The 20,849-nt window shown below is 52.0% G+C and overlaps 1 protein-coding gene across 4 annotated transcripts in view; it reads left to right on the top strand.

Annotated features, from left to right (window-relative positions):
- Positions 1-20,849, top strand: part of DPP3 (dipeptidyl peptidase 3) — a 27,961-nt gene that overhangs the window by 3,619 nt on the left and 3,493 nt on the right. For 3 of the 4 annotated variants that reach the window (XM_008062695.1, XM_008062694.1, XM_008062697.1), the window contains 15 exons: positions 1,523-1,612; positions 2,203-2,340; positions 2,871-2,945; positions 3,915-4,008; positions 6,894-7,024; positions 7,136-7,266; positions 7,346-7,404; positions 8,335-8,529; positions 8,709-8,821; positions 9,127-9,219; positions 11,217-11,279; positions 11,377-11,501; positions 11,596-11,716; positions 13,640-13,819; positions 17,699-17,861. In XM_008062695.1, the coding sequence (XP_008060886.1) occupies positions 1,523-1,612; positions 2,203-2,340; positions 2,871-2,945; positions 3,915-4,008; positions 6,894-7,024; positions 7,136-7,266; positions 7,346-7,404; positions 8,335-8,529; positions 8,709-8,821; positions 9,127-9,219; positions 11,217-11,279; positions 11,377-11,501; positions 11,596-11,716; positions 13,640-13,819; positions 17,699-17,861 (1,771 nt within the window). The remainder of the gene's footprint in view (positions 1-1,522; positions 1,613-2,202; positions 2,341-2,870; positions 2,946-3,914; positions 4,009-6,893; positions 7,025-7,135; positions 7,267-7,345; positions 7,405-8,334; positions 8,530-8,708; positions 8,822-9,126; positions 9,220-11,216; positions 11,280-11,376; positions 11,502-11,595; positions 11,717-13,639; positions 13,820-17,698; positions 17,862-20,849) is intronic. The other variant, XM_008062696.1, reaches the window with a different exon arrangement.

Raw genomic sequence — 20,849 nt, 5'->3', positions numbered from 1 at the left:
TTTTTTGAGTTGGAGTCTCACTCCGTCGCCCAGATTGGAGTGCAGTGGCATGCTCCCAGCCACTGCAGCCTTGACTGCTGGGCTTCAGCGATCCTTCCACCTCAGCCTTCCAAGTAGCTGGAACTATAGGTGCGCGCTACCGTGCCCAGATAATTTTTGATTTATTGTAGAGACAAGGTCTCACCAAGTTGCCCGGGCGGGTCTCGAATCTATGGGCTCAGGCAATCCACTTGCTTCAGCCTCCCAAAGTGCTGGGATTACAGGCTGAGCCACCAAGCCCGGCTCCAATGGAAAATTTATTGGGTAGAACTTGAGCCTTGTAATCATTGCTGTTGCCAGGGAAAGTTATTCCTCAAACTAGCGAGCCAGTTTAAATGCCCACCCCTGGAGCTAGGGGAAGGGAGATCCCCTCCCCATAAAAGGAAAATTAAGGTCTTGTTACCAGAGGAAGGGAGGCCAGATTTGGGACCAGCAAAAACCATAGAGCAGAGGATTGATACCCCTCTGGCTCTAACATTTGATGCTTCCAAGGCCTGACAGGTTGGGGACTGAAGACAGGCTCCCAAGAGAAGGAGGTGGTATTGGAATTGGGCCTTAAAGGACACAGAGGGCTAGGGTCAATGGCTCAGCCTATAATCCCAGCACGTTGGGAGGCTGAGGCAAGTGGATTGCCTGAGCCCGCAGGTTCGAGACCCACCCGGGCAACTTGGTGAGACCTCGTCTCTACAATAAATCAAAAATTAGCCGGGTGTGGTAGTGCGCACCTATAGTTCCAGTTACTTGGAAGGCTGAGGTGAAAGGATTGCCAGAGCCCAGCAGGTCGAGGCTGCAGTGGCCGTGAGTGTGCCGCTGGACTCCAACCTGGGCGACAGAGTGAGACTCCAACTCAAAAAAAAACAAAAACAAAAACGGCACAGAGCCCACAGGTGGCTGAGAGGTGCAGGGGTAGAGGGAGCAAAGGTGGATGAACACTTGGGTGTGTTTGGGAACTGCTTAGAAGACCAGCTTGACTGGACAACGAGGGTGTGGAAATTGGTCTGTGAAAGTTAGTTGGGACCAGCCAGACTGGGGCTTCCCAGGTTTTGGGTCCTGCCCCCAGAGTTCCCAGGTTCACCCATACTGGTTCTGCTGGAGTGTTTGCATCTCAAGAGGGGATTTCTAACCAGGCATGGTGGTTCATGCCTATAATCCCAGCACTTTGGGAGGTGGAGGTGAGAGGATTGCCTGAGCCCAGGGGTTCAAGACCAGCCTGGGCAACTTGGCAATACCTCATCTCTACAATAAATAAATCAAAAAATTAGTAAGGGGTGTGCCTGTAGTTCCAGCTACTTGGAAAACTGAGGCGGAAGGATCACCTGAGCCCAACATGTTGAGGCTGTGGTAGCCATGAGCAGCGTGCCACTGTACTCCAGCCTGGATGACAGAGTGAGACCCTGACTCAAAAAAAAAAAAAGAGGAGATTTTTGTGGGGTGGGGGAGTCTGTGCTTTCCAGGTCTCTGATGGCCACTTCCCCTCCCTCAGGCATTCCTGGTCTATGCCGCGGGTGTCTACTCCAACATGGGCAACTACAAGTCCTTTGGTGACACCAAGTTTGTCCCCAACCTGCCCAAGGTGAGCCAAGGGAGGGTTGGGGAAGGTTAGGAGGAGGGGACCAGTGGGATGGGGGTGGCGAATGCAGTAGAAGGAGCCCCTACCGGATTCAGGGATCCTGAGCAGAGCTTTGACCCTGTCACTGCCACCCTGTGTGACCATGGGTGCCACCCAACCTCATGGGGTGCTGCAGCCTCCTCATATAAAGGAAAAGCACAGCTCTTCCATGCCAACTCACAGGTCGAACAAGGACAGATGTGAGACTGTTCTGTGAACTTTTAGATGCTTGCCAAAATGAAGCTCGTTGGTCACTACTGGAGCAGTGGGGAAGCATGGGCACCCCTCCTGGGGCTCAAACCCATCTAGGGCAGGGGGAAGTGGCTCTTAGACTTCACTTCTCAGACAGTCACTTGCACGTGTCTCCTGGCGATCTTGGTGAAATGCAGCATCTGATGCAGCAGGTCTGAGGGGAGCCCCAAGACTTGATGCTTCTTGGGGACCGGACTCTGAGCCAGCCAATGGTCCTGGACCTGGAGTGGGGCCTGGACGCGGAGGCTTTGGAGGGCAGGTTTGGGCCATGTGACTGGGCCAGTGCCCTCCCTCCCCCGCAGGAGAAGCTGGAACATGTGATCCTGGGGAGTGAGGCAGCTCAGCATCACCCAGAAAAAGTCAGGGGCCTCTGGCAGACCTGCGGAGAGCTTATGTTCTCTCTGGAGCCACGGCTGCGACACCTCGGGCTGGGGAAGGAGGTAAGGCCCCCAACTACATGGGGAGGGGAGGGCATCCTTTGAAGCCACCTGGTTGCAAGGGAAGGGCACCCGATGGGGAGGCGAAACTGCTTTCCACCATGGGCCTTGGTTTGTCATCTGTAAAGTGGTTAGCAGGTTGGGTGGGATGCTTTCTGAATGGCCTCTCAGAACTGGCATTCTGCACGCAGGATGCTGTGTGCAGCCAGAGGGAAGGAGAGGAGGGCTGGGAGGTAGAGGGAGTTGGGGCGGCAGGGACAGTGGGGAAGGAGAGGGTCCCTGGCTTCCCACCTGTGGAGCATCTTAGGCTATGTGGGGTGAGGGCCATGGCAAACCTTAGGGGTGCACCAGCCTGAGAGAGGCCCGCAGGGCTGTGTGAAGGCTGCAGTGAATGTTTATTTTACAACTTTTTTTCCCAGAAGAGAGAGGGAGATGAGTTGGAGACTGCTGAGAGGGGGTAGAGGAAGCCTGAGAAGGGATTTGCCAGCTGTCCCTGCAGGCCTCTGACCTTGGCAACTCTGTTTTTCCAACAGGGAATCACTACCTATTTCTCCGGGGATTGTACCATGGAAGATGCCAAACTGGCCCAAGACTTTCTGGACTCACAGGTTTGGGGTTGGGGAACTCAGGGCGGTGATTTGATAGGGCTCCTCATCCCAGCCCCCTCACCTTTGGTGACCACTCCTGGGTCTCAGCTTGGGCCCAGAGACTTGGGTTCTTGGGGTGGAAAAGACTTGGGGAATCCTCACGTAAGAGGTTAGCCTGGGCTGGGCTTGGTGGCTCAGTCTATAATCCCAGCACTTTGGGAGGCCAAGGTGAGTGGATTGCCTGAGCCCGCAGGTTTGAGACCAGCCCGGTGAGACCTCGTCTTTACAATAAAATAAAAAATAGGCGGGTGTGGTAGCGCGCGCCTGTAGTTCCGGCTACTCGGAAGGCTGAGGCAGAAGGATAGCTGGAGCCCAGAAGGTCGACGCTGGGGTGGCTGTGAGCGTGTGTGCCACTGCACTCCAGCCTGGGTGAAAGAGTGAGACTCCAACTCAAATAAAAAAAGAGGTCAGCCTGGCACAAACAAGGCAGATGTCCCACTTGATGCATGGTAGGGAAGAAGCCATCCCTGCCACACTCCGGGCTGTAGGGCCTGATGACAGCCTCAGGGTAGTATGATGCAGAACCTCAGGGCCTCACTTCCGAGCTTGGTTTCTGGAGTCCATGTGTCAGAGGGACTCTAAGCTCAGCTGCTCTCTGGGAGTTCCACTGACATGTGTGGCCACTTTCCACGTCTGTGAAATGGTACTTGTCTCGTGTATCCCTGGGTTCACTGAGGTCATGCAGTGCCTGGCACAATTGAGTTGATGCTTAGTAAAAGTTAGCGCTCATCGTACTGAGCAGAGTCGGCCCTGGCCGGCCCACTTCTGCCGTTTCCCTCTCCCAGCCAACTTGGAAGGTCCCTGGGAAGCCCCGGCCTGCTTTGCCCTTGTGCCTTCTCTCCCTGGTGTGCCTCCTCACTTTCACTCCTCCCACCCCACTGCTTTCTCCAGACCTCACTCTCCCTATACCCCTGTCCTGGTCTTTTCTAGAACCTCAGTGCCTACAACACACGACTCTTCAAGGAGGTTGACCAGGAAGGGAAGCCCCGCTACGAGGTGCGGCTGGCTTCCGTGCTCGGCACAGGTGAGCTCAGGCCCTGGCTGGGCATGCTTCACACCCTTTCTACTCCCTTCTCAGCATTTCTGGACCTGGGTGGCTCAGACCACCAGTCCTGCCCTTCCAGCAGAAAGGGTCCTCTCCCAGGAGTTTCGGCATAAGGCCTGGGAAGGGCTCTAATTTCTCTAGGTTGTATCGCATATTTATCGGTGAACCAATCCCTGTGCGCAGGCAAGGAACGGGCCTGATTGGCTCAACTTGGTCTCAAGCCTACTCAGGCAATGAGGTTGATCACCGCCCCCCCACCTCCGCAAACCACCTGGATTGGAGATGGCAGTGGGAAAGGGTTCTCAAAGGGAAACTGGGATCTTTTCCCAAGTGAGGGAAAAATGAACACAGTGTGGACTGAAATATCCAGGCCCCTATGAGAACCATTGCCACCTGGCCCTTATTTCACCACCCACTCCCCACCCTTCCGTATCTCCCACAGTCTCCTGCTCAGATTCTGTGCTCTGGCCATGCTTGACGGCTTCCAGTTCTCACGTACCCTATCCAGACCTTGGCAGAATTTTCCCTACTTCCTATGGGGGACTCCCTTCAACCCCACTGTGTTCCCCTTGCCAACTTCTCCTCATCCCCATCCCCTAGGCCGTATGTGGATGTTGCCTTCTCTGGGACCCTCCCCCATCTTCCCATGACTAAATCTATGCCCTTTCCTCTGTGTCAGCACCCTCTGTAACTTCCCTATGAGCTCCCTAGAGGAGGCCGTGTGTTTCACTTTCTGTTGTCTCCCCAGCGCCTAGTGCTCGGTGGATACTCAGGCCCTGTGTGTGAGAATGAATGAAGGTGTGTGGGAAACTGCAGAGCAAACAGCGTGAACCAAAGCAGCATGGTGGGGAGGCTTAGGAGTCTAGCAAACAGTCTGGTTTGATGAGGGAGAGAGATGTGAGTTCAGAGAAACAGGAATAGATCAGACTAAAACGTAAACTGGGTCTATATTGGCATTTCAGGATGGATGCAGTATAGGGTGGTGGTGAAGGGTGTGGCCCCGGAGACTGAGTAGATCTGTCATCTATCACTGTGTCACAAATGCCCCCCCAAATCTAGTGACACAAATCCACCTTTACAAGCTCACAGACTCTGTGGGGGCAGGATTGTAGATGGAACACGGTGGGGACAGGTGGCCTCCAGTGAATGGTGTCTGGGGCCCCAGCTGGGAAGACTGAACAGTTGGGCTGCAGTGGCTCAGTCACTCACACGGATGCTTGCTGCCGGCTGGGACCCAAGTTGGGACTGTCAACGTGCATACCTCACGTGGCACCTTAGTGCTCATGATGGCCGTGTTCCAAGAGTGAGTGTCCCGGGAGGGCCAGGCAGAAGCTGGCTCGCTGTGTCTAACCTAGCCTCTGCACTCGAATTTCATGAGGAGGGAACACAGATGCAATGGGAGGAGTCACAGTAGGGAAGAACAAGTCCGACAGGAAATACTATGCCTATCTGTTGTGTTTTTATGTAGTCTAGAAGTATATTTTATCAGAGACCAGCAGAATACAGCCATAATTAGCATCCTCTTGCCTCTGTAACAAAGTGCCACAAATGTAGTGGTACAAAATAACACAAATTTATACTATTATAGCTGTGGAGGTCCAAGGTCTAAAATCAACATGTTAACTGGGCTGTGTTTCTTCAAGAGTCTCGGGGGAATCTGTTTCCTTGCCTTTTCCTGCTTCCAGAAAGCTGCTTCGGTCTGGTGCAGTGGCTCACGCCTGTAATCCCAGCACTTTGGGAGGCTGAGGCGAGAGGATTGCCTGAGCCCGGGAGTTCTAGACCAGGCTGGGCAACCTGATGAGACCATGTGTCTTCAATAAATGAAAAATTAGCCACGTGTGATGGTGCACGTCGTTGGTTCCAGCTACTTGGAAGACTGAGGCAGAAAGATTGCCTGAGCCCAGCAGGTCAAGGCTATGGTGGCCATGAGGGTACCACTGCATTCCAGCCTGGGCAACAGAGTGAGACTCTGTTGAGACTCTGACTCAAAAAAAAAGAAAAAAAAAGAAAGTTGCCTCCGTGTCTTGGTTCTGGATCCTTCCTCTCTTTTCTCTAACTTCTTTCTGCTGTCGTCACAATTTCTCCTGATCCTGTCATGATTACATTTGGAATGTGGCTGGTTGTGTTTTTGGTTTTTTGAATCAGAGTTTCACTCTTTTGCCCAGGCTGGAGGGCAGTTGCACAATCATGGCTCACTGCTGCCTTGACCACCTGAGCTCTGGTGATTCTTCCGCCTCGGCCTTCCAAGTAGCTGGCACTACAGGTGTGGAACACCACATCTAGCTAATTTTTTTATATTTTGTGAAGACGAGGCCTTGCTATGTTGCCCAGGCTGGTCTCAAACTCCTGGTCTCAAGCGATCCTCCCATCTTGGCCTCCCAAAGCACTAGGATTATAGGTGTGAGCCACCACACCCAGCCGACATACATATTTTTGAAGATGGGAATTTATACTAATGTGTGTTGGCAACGAGGAGCTGTTGAAGATCTTAGAGTAAAAGAATGCTAGCTCATGCCTGTAATTCCAGCACTTTGGAAGGCTAAGGCAAGAGGATTCCCTGTATCCAGGGGTTAGAGACCAGCCTGGGCAACTTGGTGAGAACTCATCTCTATAATAAATCAAAAAATGAGCCGGGCGTGGTGGTGTGTGCCTGTGGTTCCAGCTACTTGGAAGGCTGAGACAGAAGGATCAACTGAGCCCAGCAGGCCAAGGTTGCGGTGGCCGTGAGCATGCCACTGCACTCCAGCCTAGGCAATAGAATGAGACTCCAAATCTAAAAAAAAAAAAAGAAAAGAGTACTGTGGGGAAACCCTGCTGAGGTGTCTTATACTCGCCTTTCCCTTGAATGACCCCTCTTTCCCCAGAGCCTACTCTGGACTCTGAAGTGACTTCCAAGCTGAAGAGCTATGAATTCCGGGGGAGCCAGTTCCAGGTGACCCGGGGAGACTATGCTCCCATCCTCCAGAAAGTGGTTGAGCAACTGGAGAAAGCCAAGGTAGGACCGACTGGGGGCTGCAGGGGGCAGGCTCAGGACCTCCCTGGGCAGCAGAGGGGCTTATGGGAGTGTGCGGGTGGCCTTAGGCTGACCTACCTCTACTCATCCCAGGCATATGCAGCCAACAGCCACCAGGAGCAGATGCTGGCTCAGTACATAGACAGCTTCACCCAGGGCTCTATCGAGGCCCACAAGAGGGGCTCCCGCTTCTGGATCCAGGACAAGGGGCCCATCGTGGAGAGGTGAGTCTCCAGCTTCACCCTGCGCTTCTATCTGCCTCCTGTCCGCACCTCTTTCATCTCTGTCCTTCTCTTTCCCCAGCTACATTGGGTTCATTGAGAGTTACCGTGACCCCTTTGGTTCCCGGGGAGAATTTGAAGGTAACGTTGGAGGTGGGGTGGCAGGAGAAATAAGGTCAGAATCCCTTCCCCCATGTCCAAGTTCACTGGTCCAGTGCTCTCCAAGAGTTCTTCCCTTCCTTTACAGTCAAGATAAATAAACATTCTTTGCCACGTACTGGCCACTGTTGTGTGAAGTTCACCTATGTCAGCTCATTTAGACATCATCACCTCATGAGGACTTTTATCCTCGCTTAACAGATGCAGGAACTAGGGCACAATTGGTGGGTGGCCCAGGCACCTTGGCTCTGAGCCACTTTGCTGTGCTGCCTCTGGTGTCTGGTCAGGATACAAGCTCCAGGCAGATGCATGCATTCCAAGCCCAGCTTTGCCACTCACTGGCTGTGTGACCTTGGGCTGGTTAACCCAACCTCTGAGCATCAGTGAGATAACATTTGCAGACTGCTGCACTGAGTCGCTGGGAGCACTGTGAACCTGACCTGGCGCTGACATCCTGGGCTGGTGGCAGGTTGCCTCAACTTCCATCCCTGTGCCCTATGGCACCCACCTATGCAAGGCAGGGTGTCCACCCTGAGGATTCAGTCATGTCTCTGCCCACTGTTGTCCTTCCTAGGCCCTGCTGAAGCCAGAGAGATTAGCCTAGGAGGAGGGAGGAGAGTACAATAACCCACCGGGGGCATGGGTGTGAGCCCTAGAACCAGGCCCAGGAGGCAGGCCATCTGGGGGCCTGAGGGGGAGACACATTCACGTACCCCTCATTTTCCCACCTGGGTCCTGATCCAGTAGGGTCCAAGCCTGGGTCACTGCTGTCCCCAGCAGCTAGCACGGGGTCATTGCACACAGTAGGCATTGATATGTGTGTGATGGCTAGAGGGGTCACGGGGTTGAGTAGGGTGGAGTAGGAGCTCTCCCAGAACCCCACCAAGCCACAGCACCCTCCCTCCCCTGCAGGCTTCGTGGCCATGGTGAACAAGGCCATGAGTGCCAAGTTCGAGCGACTGGTGGCAAGTGCAGAACAGCTGCTGAAGGAGCTGCCCTGGCCCCCAGCCTTCGAGAAGGACAAGTTCCTCACCCCCGACTTCACTTCTCTGGATGTCCTCACCTTCGCTGGCTCCGGCATCCCTGCTGGCATCAACATCCCCAACTGTGAGCGTCGTCCTCAGACTCAGCCCTCAGTCCCAGAAGCTTCCATGTAGAATCACCCCCCAACCCCTCCGCACGCATGCGCCCCACAAACTGTCCTGTTCAACTCACCATCCCAGCCTTAAGAGCCTCTTGTCTCTTACTCTTGACCTTCACTGTGGTCCCTTCTCTGCCTTCTCCAGATGACGACCTGAGGCAGACGGAAGGCTTTAAGAATGTGTCTCTGGGGAACGTGCTGGCTGTGGCCTACGCCACGCAGCGGGAGAAGCTTACCTTCCTGGAGGAGGATGACAAGGTGGGCACCGATAGCCAGAGAGTAGAGGCTGGGCTGCTCCTGCCTCAGTGGATCCAGGAGGGTGGATAGCCCAGGGCACAGCTTCAGTCCTGGCCCTGCCACTTCCTGGCCTTGTGTCACTTTGGAGCCTCAGTTTCCTCACTGGTCACCCGATGGAGGTGTTACTTCCTCCCCAGCTGTTTCAAGATGAGATGGGCTATGTGGGGCACCAAGCACCATCATGGGCCCTCTGCCTGCCTGGGGGAGGCCGCCATGTCGCCATGGCAGGCCCGTGGACAGGCAGGTCTCTCTCCTTGTCTTGGCAGGACCTGTATATCCGCTGGAAGGGGCCCTCCTTTGACGTGCAGGTGGGGCTGCACGAGCTTTTGGGTCACGGCAGCGGCAAGCTCTTTGTGCAGGTGAGACGACGGCGACCAGTTCACTGCCTGCAGAAATACCTGGGCCTACGGCTCCCCTCCCCCACAACCTGCCCTTCCCAGGGTGAAGCTGCTCCAGTCTCTGCCCTAGGGTGGAAAAAACAAGCTCTTAAGCAGGGAAGACTCTATGTTGCCTTCCACCAAAATGTTCCAGATGACTGAGAGGGTGCAGGGAGACCTCCAGGTGCAGGGGGTGTGTCCTCTGTACCAGGAGGGGTTGCTTGGCTTAAACCAAGGAAGCACACCCTGAGAGTATGACTCCAGCAGCCCCGGGGACAAAAGCTGTCCTGACGCTGAGTGCTGTGTCTTCACAATGCTGTTCCCTAGAGCCTGGATTTTTCCAGGTGTTGTAGGGAGCCACTTTTCCCAGAGCAGCACCTTCCTGCCAGGTGGCTAGAGCTATACATTCTCCATACCTGCTCAGGGAATGTAGAAAAGACAGACAAGGCTGGGCATGGTGGCTCAATCCTGTAATCCCAGCACTTCGGGAGACTGACGTGAGAGGATTGCCTGAGCCCATGGGTTCGAGAACAGCCTGGGCAACTTGGCAAGACCTCATCTCTACAATAAATAAAAAAATTAGCCAGCATGGTAGTATGTGCCTGTAGTTCCAGCTCCTTGGAAGACTGAGACGGAGGGATCACCTGAGCCCAGCAGGTTGAAGCTGGGGTGGCCGTGAGCATGCCACTGTACTCCAGCCTGGGTGACGGAGTGAGACTCCAACTCAAAAAAAAAAAAAAAAGAAAAAGAAAAAGCAGACAACCTTTCTGGCAGGCTGAAAAAGATTATTGTGAATTCCCAGCATGGTGATGACTAGAGATGGGATGTGGACCCACTCAGAGCATGGGGTTTGAGGTAGGGTGGGTTTGCTTTCCTGAACAGGGAAGGACAGGAGCTGGGCCTTGGAGTCAGAAGGATGCAGGAGGCAGCTGAAGGGGCAGTAGCCTGGTAGTGTGGCCTTGGATAAGTCAGTTCCTTTCACTGTGCCTCAGTTGGCCCATCTGTAAAATGGGGTTCCTGACCCCTACACTACACAACACGGGAATGAAAGCAAAGGTGGGTAGTCAGTCCTGGCACACAGTAGGCCCTCAGCAGGCGGGTGTTAGCATTGAGAGATGGTGTATACAGAGTCATGTGCTCTGATTCTGGTTTGAAGCTCTTAAGTCTCTGAACCTCAGTCTCCTTGTCTATGAAGTGGGGTCATAGTGACATTTGCCTTAGTGGTTGTGAGGATTAAATGGATCATGCATGCAAGATGTTTGGGACGTGGTGGGGACAGTGAGGAAGACGCTGAGGACTTCTCTGGCAGCTCCAGGAGTTGAGCCAGGAAGCATGTGGGGAGGGGAGGAGCGGCCACCCTTTCTAGCCCACCCTTTGGGGCATCCCTGACTGGGGTGTGGAGACGTCCGGCAAGTCCTTCCCCTGTTTGGCCCTCAGTTTACCTCTCTGTGCAGTGGGGTAGGCGGCTTTGGTTCTTCCACTCTTTTTTTTATTTTTGAGTTGGAGTCTCACTCTGTCACCCAGACTGGAGTGCAGTGGCCACTCCCGGCCACCACAGCCTCGACCTGCCGGGCTCTGGCAATCCTTCTACCTCAGCTTCCAAGTAGCTGGAACTACAGGCGCGCGCTACCACGCCCGGCTAATTTTTTGATTTATTGTAGAGATGAGATCTCACCAAGTTGCCCAAGGCGGGTCTTGAACCTGCAGGCTCAGGCAATCCACTCACCTCAGCCTCCCAAAGGCATGGGATTACAGGCTGAGCCACCGGGTTCTTCCACTCTTAAGGGCTCTGAGGAGGCAGCCATTGTCACAGTACTCTGAGGTTTGGAGACGTCAGTGTGTTGATGGCCCTTCTGCTCCTACCGTCCACTCCTGCCCCCTGACTTGCCATTCTGAGCCACTTGGGCCCATGGGTACCGGCACTGAAAGCCTAGACCTGGCTGGAGGTGCCTTTCCCTCACTCCCCCTATGCCCTGCAGGATGAGAAAGGAGCATTCAACTTTGACCAGGAGGCAGTGATCAACCCAGAGACGGGGGAGCAGGTGAGGGCAGCCGCCACAGAGCCCCGGGTACTGGGAGGGTGGGCACGGGTGGGGCAGCGGCCAACCCTAAGCCTGATTCCTGGGCCTCCCTTTTCAGATCCAGAGCTGGTACCGCAGCGGGGAGACCTGGGACAGCAAATTCAGCACCATCGCCTCCAGCTACGAAGAGTGCCGGGCTGAGAGCGTGGGCCTCTACCTCTGTCTCCACCCCCAAGTGCTAGAGTACGGGCAGCAGGGCAGAGGGGTGGCCCAGCCTCGGGGAGGGTCAGGGCAGCCTCTGACCTTCCACACCGCCGCCTGTCTCTCCCTCCCCCAGGATCTTTGGCTTCGAGGGGGCTGATGCAGAAGATGTGATTTATGTGAACTGGCTCAACATGGTTCGGGCTGGGCTGCTCGCTCTGGAGTTCTACACACCTGAGGCCTCCAACTGGCGACAGGTGAGGGCTGGGTAGAGTCCTCCCAGGAGGCATGAGGGGGCCTGCAGTGGGCGCCAAGATCAGAATTCTGCGTGCAGGGATGGGACAGCTACCTATAAGGCAGATGAACTGGTTTAGTCCCAGGCCCCACTGTTTGGGTAACAAGTCACTCACTTGTGTGAGCCTCAGAGTACCTGCCTGTAAAATGGGAGGAGGCCTCTCCCCGGCCACCTTTCAAGGTGAATCAGATGAAATGGTTTTACTATTACTCCTCACAACTGACTTACTCTATGCTACACGCAGTTTTAAGCACCTTACATGAATTAACTTTTGTTCCCAGTATCAACCCCAGGAGGTAGGTACTATTATTATCCTCATTCTGGAGATAAGGAACTTGCAGCTAAGTGGCAGAGCCAGGATTCAAGTCCATGCAGTCTGTCTCTAGAGCCATTAGGCTTGACTGCTCATGTATATGTCCTTTGGAGATAGAGTAAGTAATAAAGAAAAAAATTTAGACTGGGCACGATGGCTCATGCCTGTAATCCCAGGTGAGAGGATTGCCAGAGTCCAGGGGTACGAGACCACCCTGGGCAACATGGCGAGACTTCGACTCTACAGTAAATAAGAAAATTAGCTGGGTGTGGTGGTGTGTGCCTTTAGTTCCAGCTACTTGGGAGGCTGAGGTGGAGGGATCACCTGAGCCTAGTAGGTTGAGGCCGCAGTGGCCGTGAGCAACCTGGGCAACAGAGTGAGACTCCTACTCAAAAACAAAACAAAAAACAAAAACAGTTTGTCACCCAGGCTGGAGTGCAATGGCATGGTGACTTGGCCTCCTGTGCTCTGGCAGGCCTTCTGCCTGAGCCTCCTGAGTAGCTGGGACTGCAGATGTGCAACACCGCTCCCACTAATTTTTGATATTTTGTAGAGGTGAAATCTTGCTGTGTTGCTCAGGCTGGTCTCAGACTCCTGGATTCAGGCAACTCTCCCGCCTCAGCCTCCCAAAGTACTGAGATTACAGGCATGAGCCACCACACCCAGCAAAAAACTTTTTAAAAAATCAAATAAGAATAGTTTGTGAAAGCAATATTATGTTATCAAAAGAACATGTTTCATGCCAGGCACGGTGGCTCACGCCTGTAATCCCAGCACTTTGGGAGGTGGAGAGGAAAGGATTGCCTGAGCCCAGGGGTTCAAGGCCAGCCTGAGCAACTTGATGAGACCTCATCTCAATAAAAAAAATTAAAAAATTATCTGGATGTGGTGGCATGCTCCTGTGGTTCCAGCTGCCTGGAAGGCTGAGGCAAAAGAAACGCCTGAGCCCAGCCGGTCAAAACTGTGGTGGTGGTGAGCATGCCCCTGCACTCCAGCCTGGGTGACAGAGGGAGACTCTGACTCAAAAAAAACCCAACAAAACAACACATTTCAGGGTCTGGAAACTTGTGTCTGAATTCAGGCTGTTCCTTTACCAGCATTGTGGCCTTGAGGAAATCTTTTCATCTCTCTGGGCCTCTGTTTTGTCATCTGTTAACTGCGAATAATGATGCCTGTGCTCAGGCCTCCTGAGTAGCTAGGACTGCAGATGTGCAACACCACTTGTGGAGGTTGTGGAGGAGAAAGTGCTTGGGGATGCTCAGGGGTAGCTGATGTCCTGTGGGGTGTGGAAGGAGATTAGGAGTAACAGGGGGCATGGTGTGTGTCAAGGGGCAGCATGGGACATCGGGTCCTGCCTGGGAATGGCTTCCCTGTTCCCTGGGGCAGCTGACCCTCCCTGTGAGCAGAGGAGGAAGGAATCCTTTGAGGGGAAACAAAGAGGCCAAAAAAATGACCCAAAGAGTTTAGGAGAATAAAATGCCATAAAAATTGACAATTAATGAGCACATACCATATAATCAGGCTTTGGCACTTGATACAGGCTAAATGACCCCTTTCCCCTGGCCCCGGCAGGCCCACATGCAGGCCCGGTTTGTGATCCTGAGGGTCTTGTTGGAGGCTGGCGAGGGTCTCGTTACCGTCACTCCCACCACAGGCTCCGATGGGCGCCCAGATGCCCGGGTCCGTCTTGACCGCAGCAAGATCCGGTCCGTGGGCAGGCCCGCCCTGGAGCGATTCCTACGGAGACTCCAGGTAAGCGAAGGCTTCTTTGAGGGGTGCCCCCCGACACATCCCCCCCATGCCTCCACCCTCCCAACTCCCCACCCCTGCCAACTTTTGCCCTATCTCCACACCTGTCAACACTTCCTCATGGTCTTCTGATAAATTCATTCAACAAGTCTATACCGAGTGTTACCATGTGCTAGGCACTGTGAATGAGCTGTGAGCAGTTTCTTACTACCATAGTGAGGGAAGGAAGGCAATTAACATGTAGGCAGTGAGTGAGCTAGGTAACTTCAGGTAACAGCAAAAGCAGCTGCGGTGGCTCACGCCTATAATCCCAGCACTTTGGGAGGCCGAGGCGAGAGGGTTGCCTGAGCCCATGGGTTCGAGCCTGGGCAATTTGGTGAGACCTCATCTCTACAAGAAATCAAAAAATTAGCCAGGTGTGGTGGTGCGTGCCTGTAGTTCCAGCTACTTGGAAGGCTGAGGTGGAAGGATCACCTGAGCCAGCAGGTCAAGGCTGTGGTGGCCGTGAGCATGCCACTGCACTCTAGCCTGGGCGACAGAGTGAGACTCCAACTCAAAAAAAAAAAACAAAACCAGCAATAACTATGAAGGCATTAAAACTGTGTGATGTGATGGTGAATGTGATTAGAGGGGAAAGAAGGGGCCATCATCGTCTGGGTAGGCTTCTTGGAAGAAGTGTCTGCTGAGCAGGAATTTGAGTGCCAATCTTAGGACCATAATGAGCTTAGTGGGTTAAGGAACAAAGGAGGGCTGGGGCTTGGTGAGCGAAGCAGGAAGAGGACAGTGGTCAGGACACTGCTACCTTCCCTGCCACACAGGGACATAGGGAGTCAGGAGACTTTCGGGATTCTGGTGCCAGTGCTAACTAGCTAGATAATTAGGGCATCACATTTTTCTCATACACCTGTGAGGATTAAATGACACATCATACATACATAACTGAGCAAATGGAATGTCGTATTACTCAAGCCAGAGCAACACAACACCCAGGAGGTTGTGGTCCATGGACCAGAAACTCAGCATCACCCAGGAGCAGGTTAGAGATACTAGATCCTCGGGTCCCACCCCAGACCTCCTGAATCAGAATCTCTGAAGGCTAGGACCCAGAAATCTGCACGTTTACTAGGTTCCCAGGTGATTCTGAGGCTATGCAAAGTTTGAGAACCACTGATAAGCCACTCTTTAAAATACAGTATTAGCTGGGCGCAATGGCTCACTTCTGTAGTCCTAGCACTTGGGAGGCCAAGGTGAGAGGATTGCCTGAGTCCAGGGGTTCGAGACCAGCCTGGGCAACTTGGTGAGACTTCATCCCTACAATGAATTAAAAAAAAAAATTACCCAAGCATAGTGGCACGTGTCTGTGGTTCCAGCTACTTGGAAGGCTGAGGCAGAGGAATCACCTGAGTCTAGCAGGTCGAGGCAGCAGTGGCTGTGAGCGTGCCACTGTACTCCAGCCTGGGCGACAGAGTGAGACTTCAGACTCAAAAAATAAATAAATAAAAATGAAAGAAAATACAGTACCTTCCATTAGAACAGGTTCCTGCTGGGATTTCCAATCTGTAGAAGGCCCAGCCTTTAATTCACAGATTACAAATCATATACCATGATCATCAAATGATGATTTATTCAATCATAAATCACAATATTTCTTTGTGACTATATTCCCACTTGTTTCCAAAAGGGTTTAAGGTATTTTTTTCAGAAAAGATATGTGTCTATCTATTAAAGTAAAAGAAAGTTAGAAATTAAAAATCATCAGTTGCAAAACACAATGTGGCATCTTGGATTGGCTCCTGGAATGCAAAAAGGACATTCGTCTGGGCGTGGTGGCTCATATCTGTAATTCCAGCACTTTGGGAGGCCACAACGGGAGGACTGCTTGAGCCCAGGAGTTGGAGACCACCTGGACAACATAACATGGACTCTCCAGTTTGCCTGGGTCCTCACCGCTTCTTGTTACTTGTAGCTGCCTTTAATCACTCCTTTATGACATCACCTGACTCCTTGGCATCTGCATTGCCAGCTCTCCAGGTTCAAGCTCCTGCAGTGTGAAAGGTCACCTTGATGAATGTGTATTCAGCACCTTCTGGGTATTAAGTATTATCGAGAAGAAAGGCAGGTGAGACATTCTGTTTAACCTGTCCCCAGGAGTTCCCAGTTGGTTTTATTTACTGCGCAGCTGGGGAAGGTCATTTTAACCCTAGGTCTAAGAAAGTGGAGGTTCACTTGGAGGGACTTCGAGGCTTAAATACTGCTTTGCTGCTTGCGAGGTGGCAGAATGAACAAGGACCAGACCCACCAAAAGTCAGATCTCTAGAAAAGAACCAACTAGAAATGCTTGAAATAAACTAGATGAGCACTGAAATTTAAAAAGGCAGGTTAACTCGTAGGCAGATTAAACAGGTTTTAGATGTAGCTGAAATTAAATTGTAAAACATAGAACATAAACGAAGATAGAAAATTTAAAAGAGAGGTTAAGAGACATGACAGAGTGTGAGAAGGTCTAATGTATGCCTAACTGAAATTCCAAAAGGAAAACAAAAGGAAAAAATAAGAGAGGGAACAAGAAGAGACATAGTGGCTGAGAATTTTTTTTTTTAAGTCAGAGTCTCACTCTGTTGCCCAGGCTGGAGTGCAGTGGCACATTCACGGCCACCGCAGCCTTGAGCTGCTGGGTTCGGGTGATCCTTCCACTTCAGCCTCACAGCAGCTGGGACTACAGGCACATGCCACCACACCCAGCTAATTTATTTATTTATTGTAGAAATGAGGTCTCACTGGTCTTGAACCCCTGGGCTCAGGCAGTCCTCTTGCCTCAGTCTTCCAAAGTGCCAGTATTACAAGGCATGAGCTACTGTACCTGGCCCTAAGAATTTTCTAGAATTGATTAAAAACACCAATTTATAAACCCAGGAGGCTCAAGAAATCCCAAGAAGGACAAATGAAACCCCAATCTGGAAACATCATAGAATAAGGCAAAACACCGAAGACATGGAGAAAATCTCTGGCTTGGTGCGGTGGCTCATACCTGTAATCCCTGCACTGGGAGGCTTAAGTGGGAAGATCACTTAAGCTTTGGAGGTCTAGGTTATAGTGCACTATGATCACACCATAGTACTCCAGAATAAAAATTTATATCTCATGGTTCTTGAGGCTTGGAAGTCCAAAACCAAGTAACCGGCAAGTTCGATTGTCTGGTAAGGGCTCTGTGCCCCTTCTTTTTTTTTCTTTTTTCTTTTGAGTCGGAGTCTCACTCTGTCACTCAGGCTGGAGTGCAGTGGCACACTCACGGCCACTGTAGGCTCGACCTACTCGGCTCAGGTAATCCTACTCAGTTTTCCAAGTAGCTGGAACCACAGGCATGCGCCACCACACCCAGCTAATTTTTAAATTTACTGTAGAGACAAAGTCTCGCCAAGTTGCCCGGGCTGATCTCGAACCCCTGGACTCAGGCAACCCTCTCACCTCTGCCTCCCAAAGTGTTGGGATTACAGGCATGAGCCACCGCACCCACTTGCTCTCCCCTTCTAAGATGACACCTTGTTGCTGTATTCTCTGGAGGGGAAGATGACTGTGTCTTCACATGGTAGAAGGCGTGAAGGCAAGCCAGCCAAACACACTTGAAGCTTCTTTGATAAGGTCCTAATCTCATTCACAAGGGAGGAGACTTTCCTCATGACTTGATCACCCCTGAAAGGCCCCACCCACCTCCTAAAACCATCATATTAGCCATTAAGTTTCAACACCTGAATTTTGGAGGGGACATATTCAGACCATAGCATGGACTACCTAGGCTTGGGTGCAGTTGACTGTGGCCCCCGGCAGAGCCCTGTGGATACAGGTGAGTGTCCGCCCTGGACACTTACTCCCTTCTTCCCACAGGTACTGAAGTCCACAGGGGATGTGGCCGGAGGACGGGCTCTGTATGAGGGATACGCGGCGGTCACTGATGCGCCCCCCGAGTGCTTCCTTACCCTCAGGGACACAGTGCTGCTACGCAAGGAATCTCGGAAGCTCATCGTTCAGCCCAACACTCGCCTTGAAGGTAATGGTCTCTTGAGCCCCTTTTGAGGGGGCCATGCAGAGCCCTATGGAAGCACAAAGAACCCGCCCAGGGACTCAGGGTAGGCTGCTTGCGGTGGCCCTTCCCTCCCTGCCAAGCCTTCCTCCAGCCAAAACTTTAGCATCTACCACCACCACATAACACACACAGGGTCTGCAGGTTGTAAGACTCCAGCAGAGGTTCTGAGAAAGTCCAGGAGAGCAGGGGCTAGTGGAACAGACATAATTACAGGGAAATTAGACCTGTTGGGTACTCGGGCTTGAGATCAGGCAGGGAGCTGGGATCTAGCAGGCCTAGTGGTACCAAGGGGACAGTGTGACTTGGCTGCAACCAGGATGGAGATCAACAGCTGCATCATCCCTCTTCCATCTCAAGTGACAATTCCATTTCCAAAAGTTGCCACCCCGTCCACACGGCACTTGTACCTTTGGTATTATAAGCTCTTGGGGTTCCAGCACCTTACTGTGCTCACATTCCTCACCCCTTGACTCATCTTCCCAGACACCTGTCACTTGAGGCATCTAAGATGAGGGGGTGCCATGGAGCAGTTAGAGGATCAGCTTCAGAATCACCCTGTGACCTTGACTGCGGTACTTGACCTTTCCCATCTTCATACATAAAGCCAGTGTTGATCGCATTCTGATATGATAGTAAACCGGAAGTACTTCCTTCAAGTTGTTTTCCGTAGATTAAACTTTTAAATCCTCACAATAACCCAATAAGTAGACATTTTTGTTATTCCTATTTTAAAAATAAGGAAACTGAGGCATGGAGAATCATTTCTGCAAGGTTTATGCCTTTTTAATGGAGGAGCCAAGAGTCAAATTAAGAGTATTTGAGCCATGTTTGCTGGCTTGCACCTGTAGTTCTAACTCCTTGGGAGGCCAAGGCGGGAGGACTACTCAAAGCCTGAAGTTCAAGACCAGCCTGGGCAACATAGGAAGACCCTGTCTCTAAAATAAAATAAAAAGTTAAAGCTAGGCGCAGTGGCTCAAGCCTATAATCCCAGCACTTTGGGAGGCTGAGACTAGAGGATTGCCTGAAACCTGGGGTTTGAGACCAGCTTGGGCAACTTGGCGAGACCTTGTCTCTACAATAAATCAAAAAAATTAGCTGGGCATGGTGGCTTGGGCCTGTAGTTCTAGCTACTTGGAAGGCTGAGGCGGAAGGATAGCCAGAGTGAGACTCCAACTCAAAAAAAAAAAAAATTAGCTGGATGTGGTGGCACATGAGCTACTTGGGAGGCTGAGGTGGGAAAATCATTTGAGCCAGGAATTCAAGCCTGCAGTGAGCTATGATTGTGCCACTGCTCTCCAGCCTGGGCAACAGAGCAAGACCCCAACTCTTAAAATTGTTTTTCCTCCTCACTTCCATCTGCCATGGGCAATGTGAGGGTTAAACAGAAAATATATATTAAAAGTCATGACCTATTATTGGTGAGGAAAAAGTATTTATTTATTTATTTATCTATTTATTTATTTATTTTTTATTATTTTGAGTTGGAGTCTCACTCTGTTGCCTAGGCTAGAGTGCAGTGGCACACTCACGGCCACCACAGCTCTACCTGCTGGGTTCAGGTGATCCTTCCACTTCAGCCTTCCAAGTAGCTGTAACTACAGACGCACACCACCACACCCAGCTAATTTTTGTGATTTATTGTAGAGACGAGGTCTCTCCAAGTTGCCCAGGCTGGTGTCGAAACCTCCGGGCTCAGGCAATCCTCTCGCCTCGGCCTTCCAAAGTGCTGGGATTATAGGCTGAGCTACTGCACCCGGCCGGGAAAAGCATTTATTAAGGGCTCATTCCAGACCCTTTACCGTGCCCTTCAGAGGGTTCCTGGGATTTGGCTCCCACCCCTTGCCAACCTTACCCCCTCTTCTCTGGCTCGTGGCATTCCACGCTCCTGGCCCTTCCGTTTCTCCAACCCACTGAGCCTGCGCCATTCCTGTAGACTTTGTATGAGCTGTTCCTTTTGTTTGGCATGATCTTCCCCAGGTCTGGTCATTTGGGTCCCTGTTAAATGGCACTTTTTTTTTTTTTGAGTTGGCGTCTCGCTCCATCGCCCAGACTGGAGTGCAGTGGCATGTTCTCAGCCACTGCAGCCTCAACCTGCTGGGCCCAGGCGATCCTTCCACCTCAGCCTTCCAAGTAGCTGGAACTACAGACACGGGCTACCACGCCCAGCTAATTTTTTGATTTATTGTAGAGATGAGGTCTTACCAAGTTGCCCTGGTGGGTCTCAAACCCGCAGGCTCAGGCAATCCACTCACCTTGGCCTCCCAAAGTGCTGGAATTACAGGCTGAGCTACCGAGCCTGGCCAAATGGCACCTTCTAAGGGAGGCTGTTCCTGACCTGACCCCTCAACCTTCTCTGTTCTGTCACCCAGCTTCAGATTTTTCACATGCCCATCACTCTTGCCCATTTATCTTGTTGGTGTCATGACAGTAGACGCAGCAAACCTAGCACCTGGCACATGGGCTGGCACACTGGAGCTGCTCAGTGCCTATCAAGTGAGAGAATGAATGAATCATGCTGGTCACGTGGATAGTATCGTCAGTTGCTTTAATATGTCCATTCCTGTGGGAAACACTGGGTAACCACTGGGGATCTGGTGGTGAATGGGACCCAGGCCCTGCCCTCAAGTAATGCATATAAGAGAAGCGTTCACGAGTGCCCAAAAGATAAACACAGTTGGCCAGGTATGGTGGCTCATACCTCTAATCTCAGCACTTTGGGGGGTGAAGGTGAGAAGATTACCTGAGCTCAGGAGTTTGAGAACAGTCTGAACAACATGGCAAGACTCTGTTTCTGCAATAAATTTAAAAATCAGCCGGGAGTGGTGGCACATGCCTGTGGCTCCAGCTACTTGGAAGACTGAGGTGGAAAGATCGCCTGAGCCCAGCAGGTCGAGGTCCAGCCTGGGTGACAGAGTGAGATTCTGACTCAAAAAAAAAAAAAAAAAAAAAAAA

This window comes from Carlito syrichta, unplaced genomic scaffold (genome assembly GCF_000164805.1).
Source record: "Carlito syrichta isolate Samal-C Ts95f unplaced genomic scaffold, Tarsius_syrichta-2.0.1 Scaffold305797, whole genome shotgun sequence".
Lineage (NCBI taxonomy): Eukaryota > Metazoa > Chordata > Mammalia > Primates > Tarsiidae > Carlito > Carlito syrichta.
This window is presented reverse-complemented; position numbering and strand designations above follow the sequence as displayed.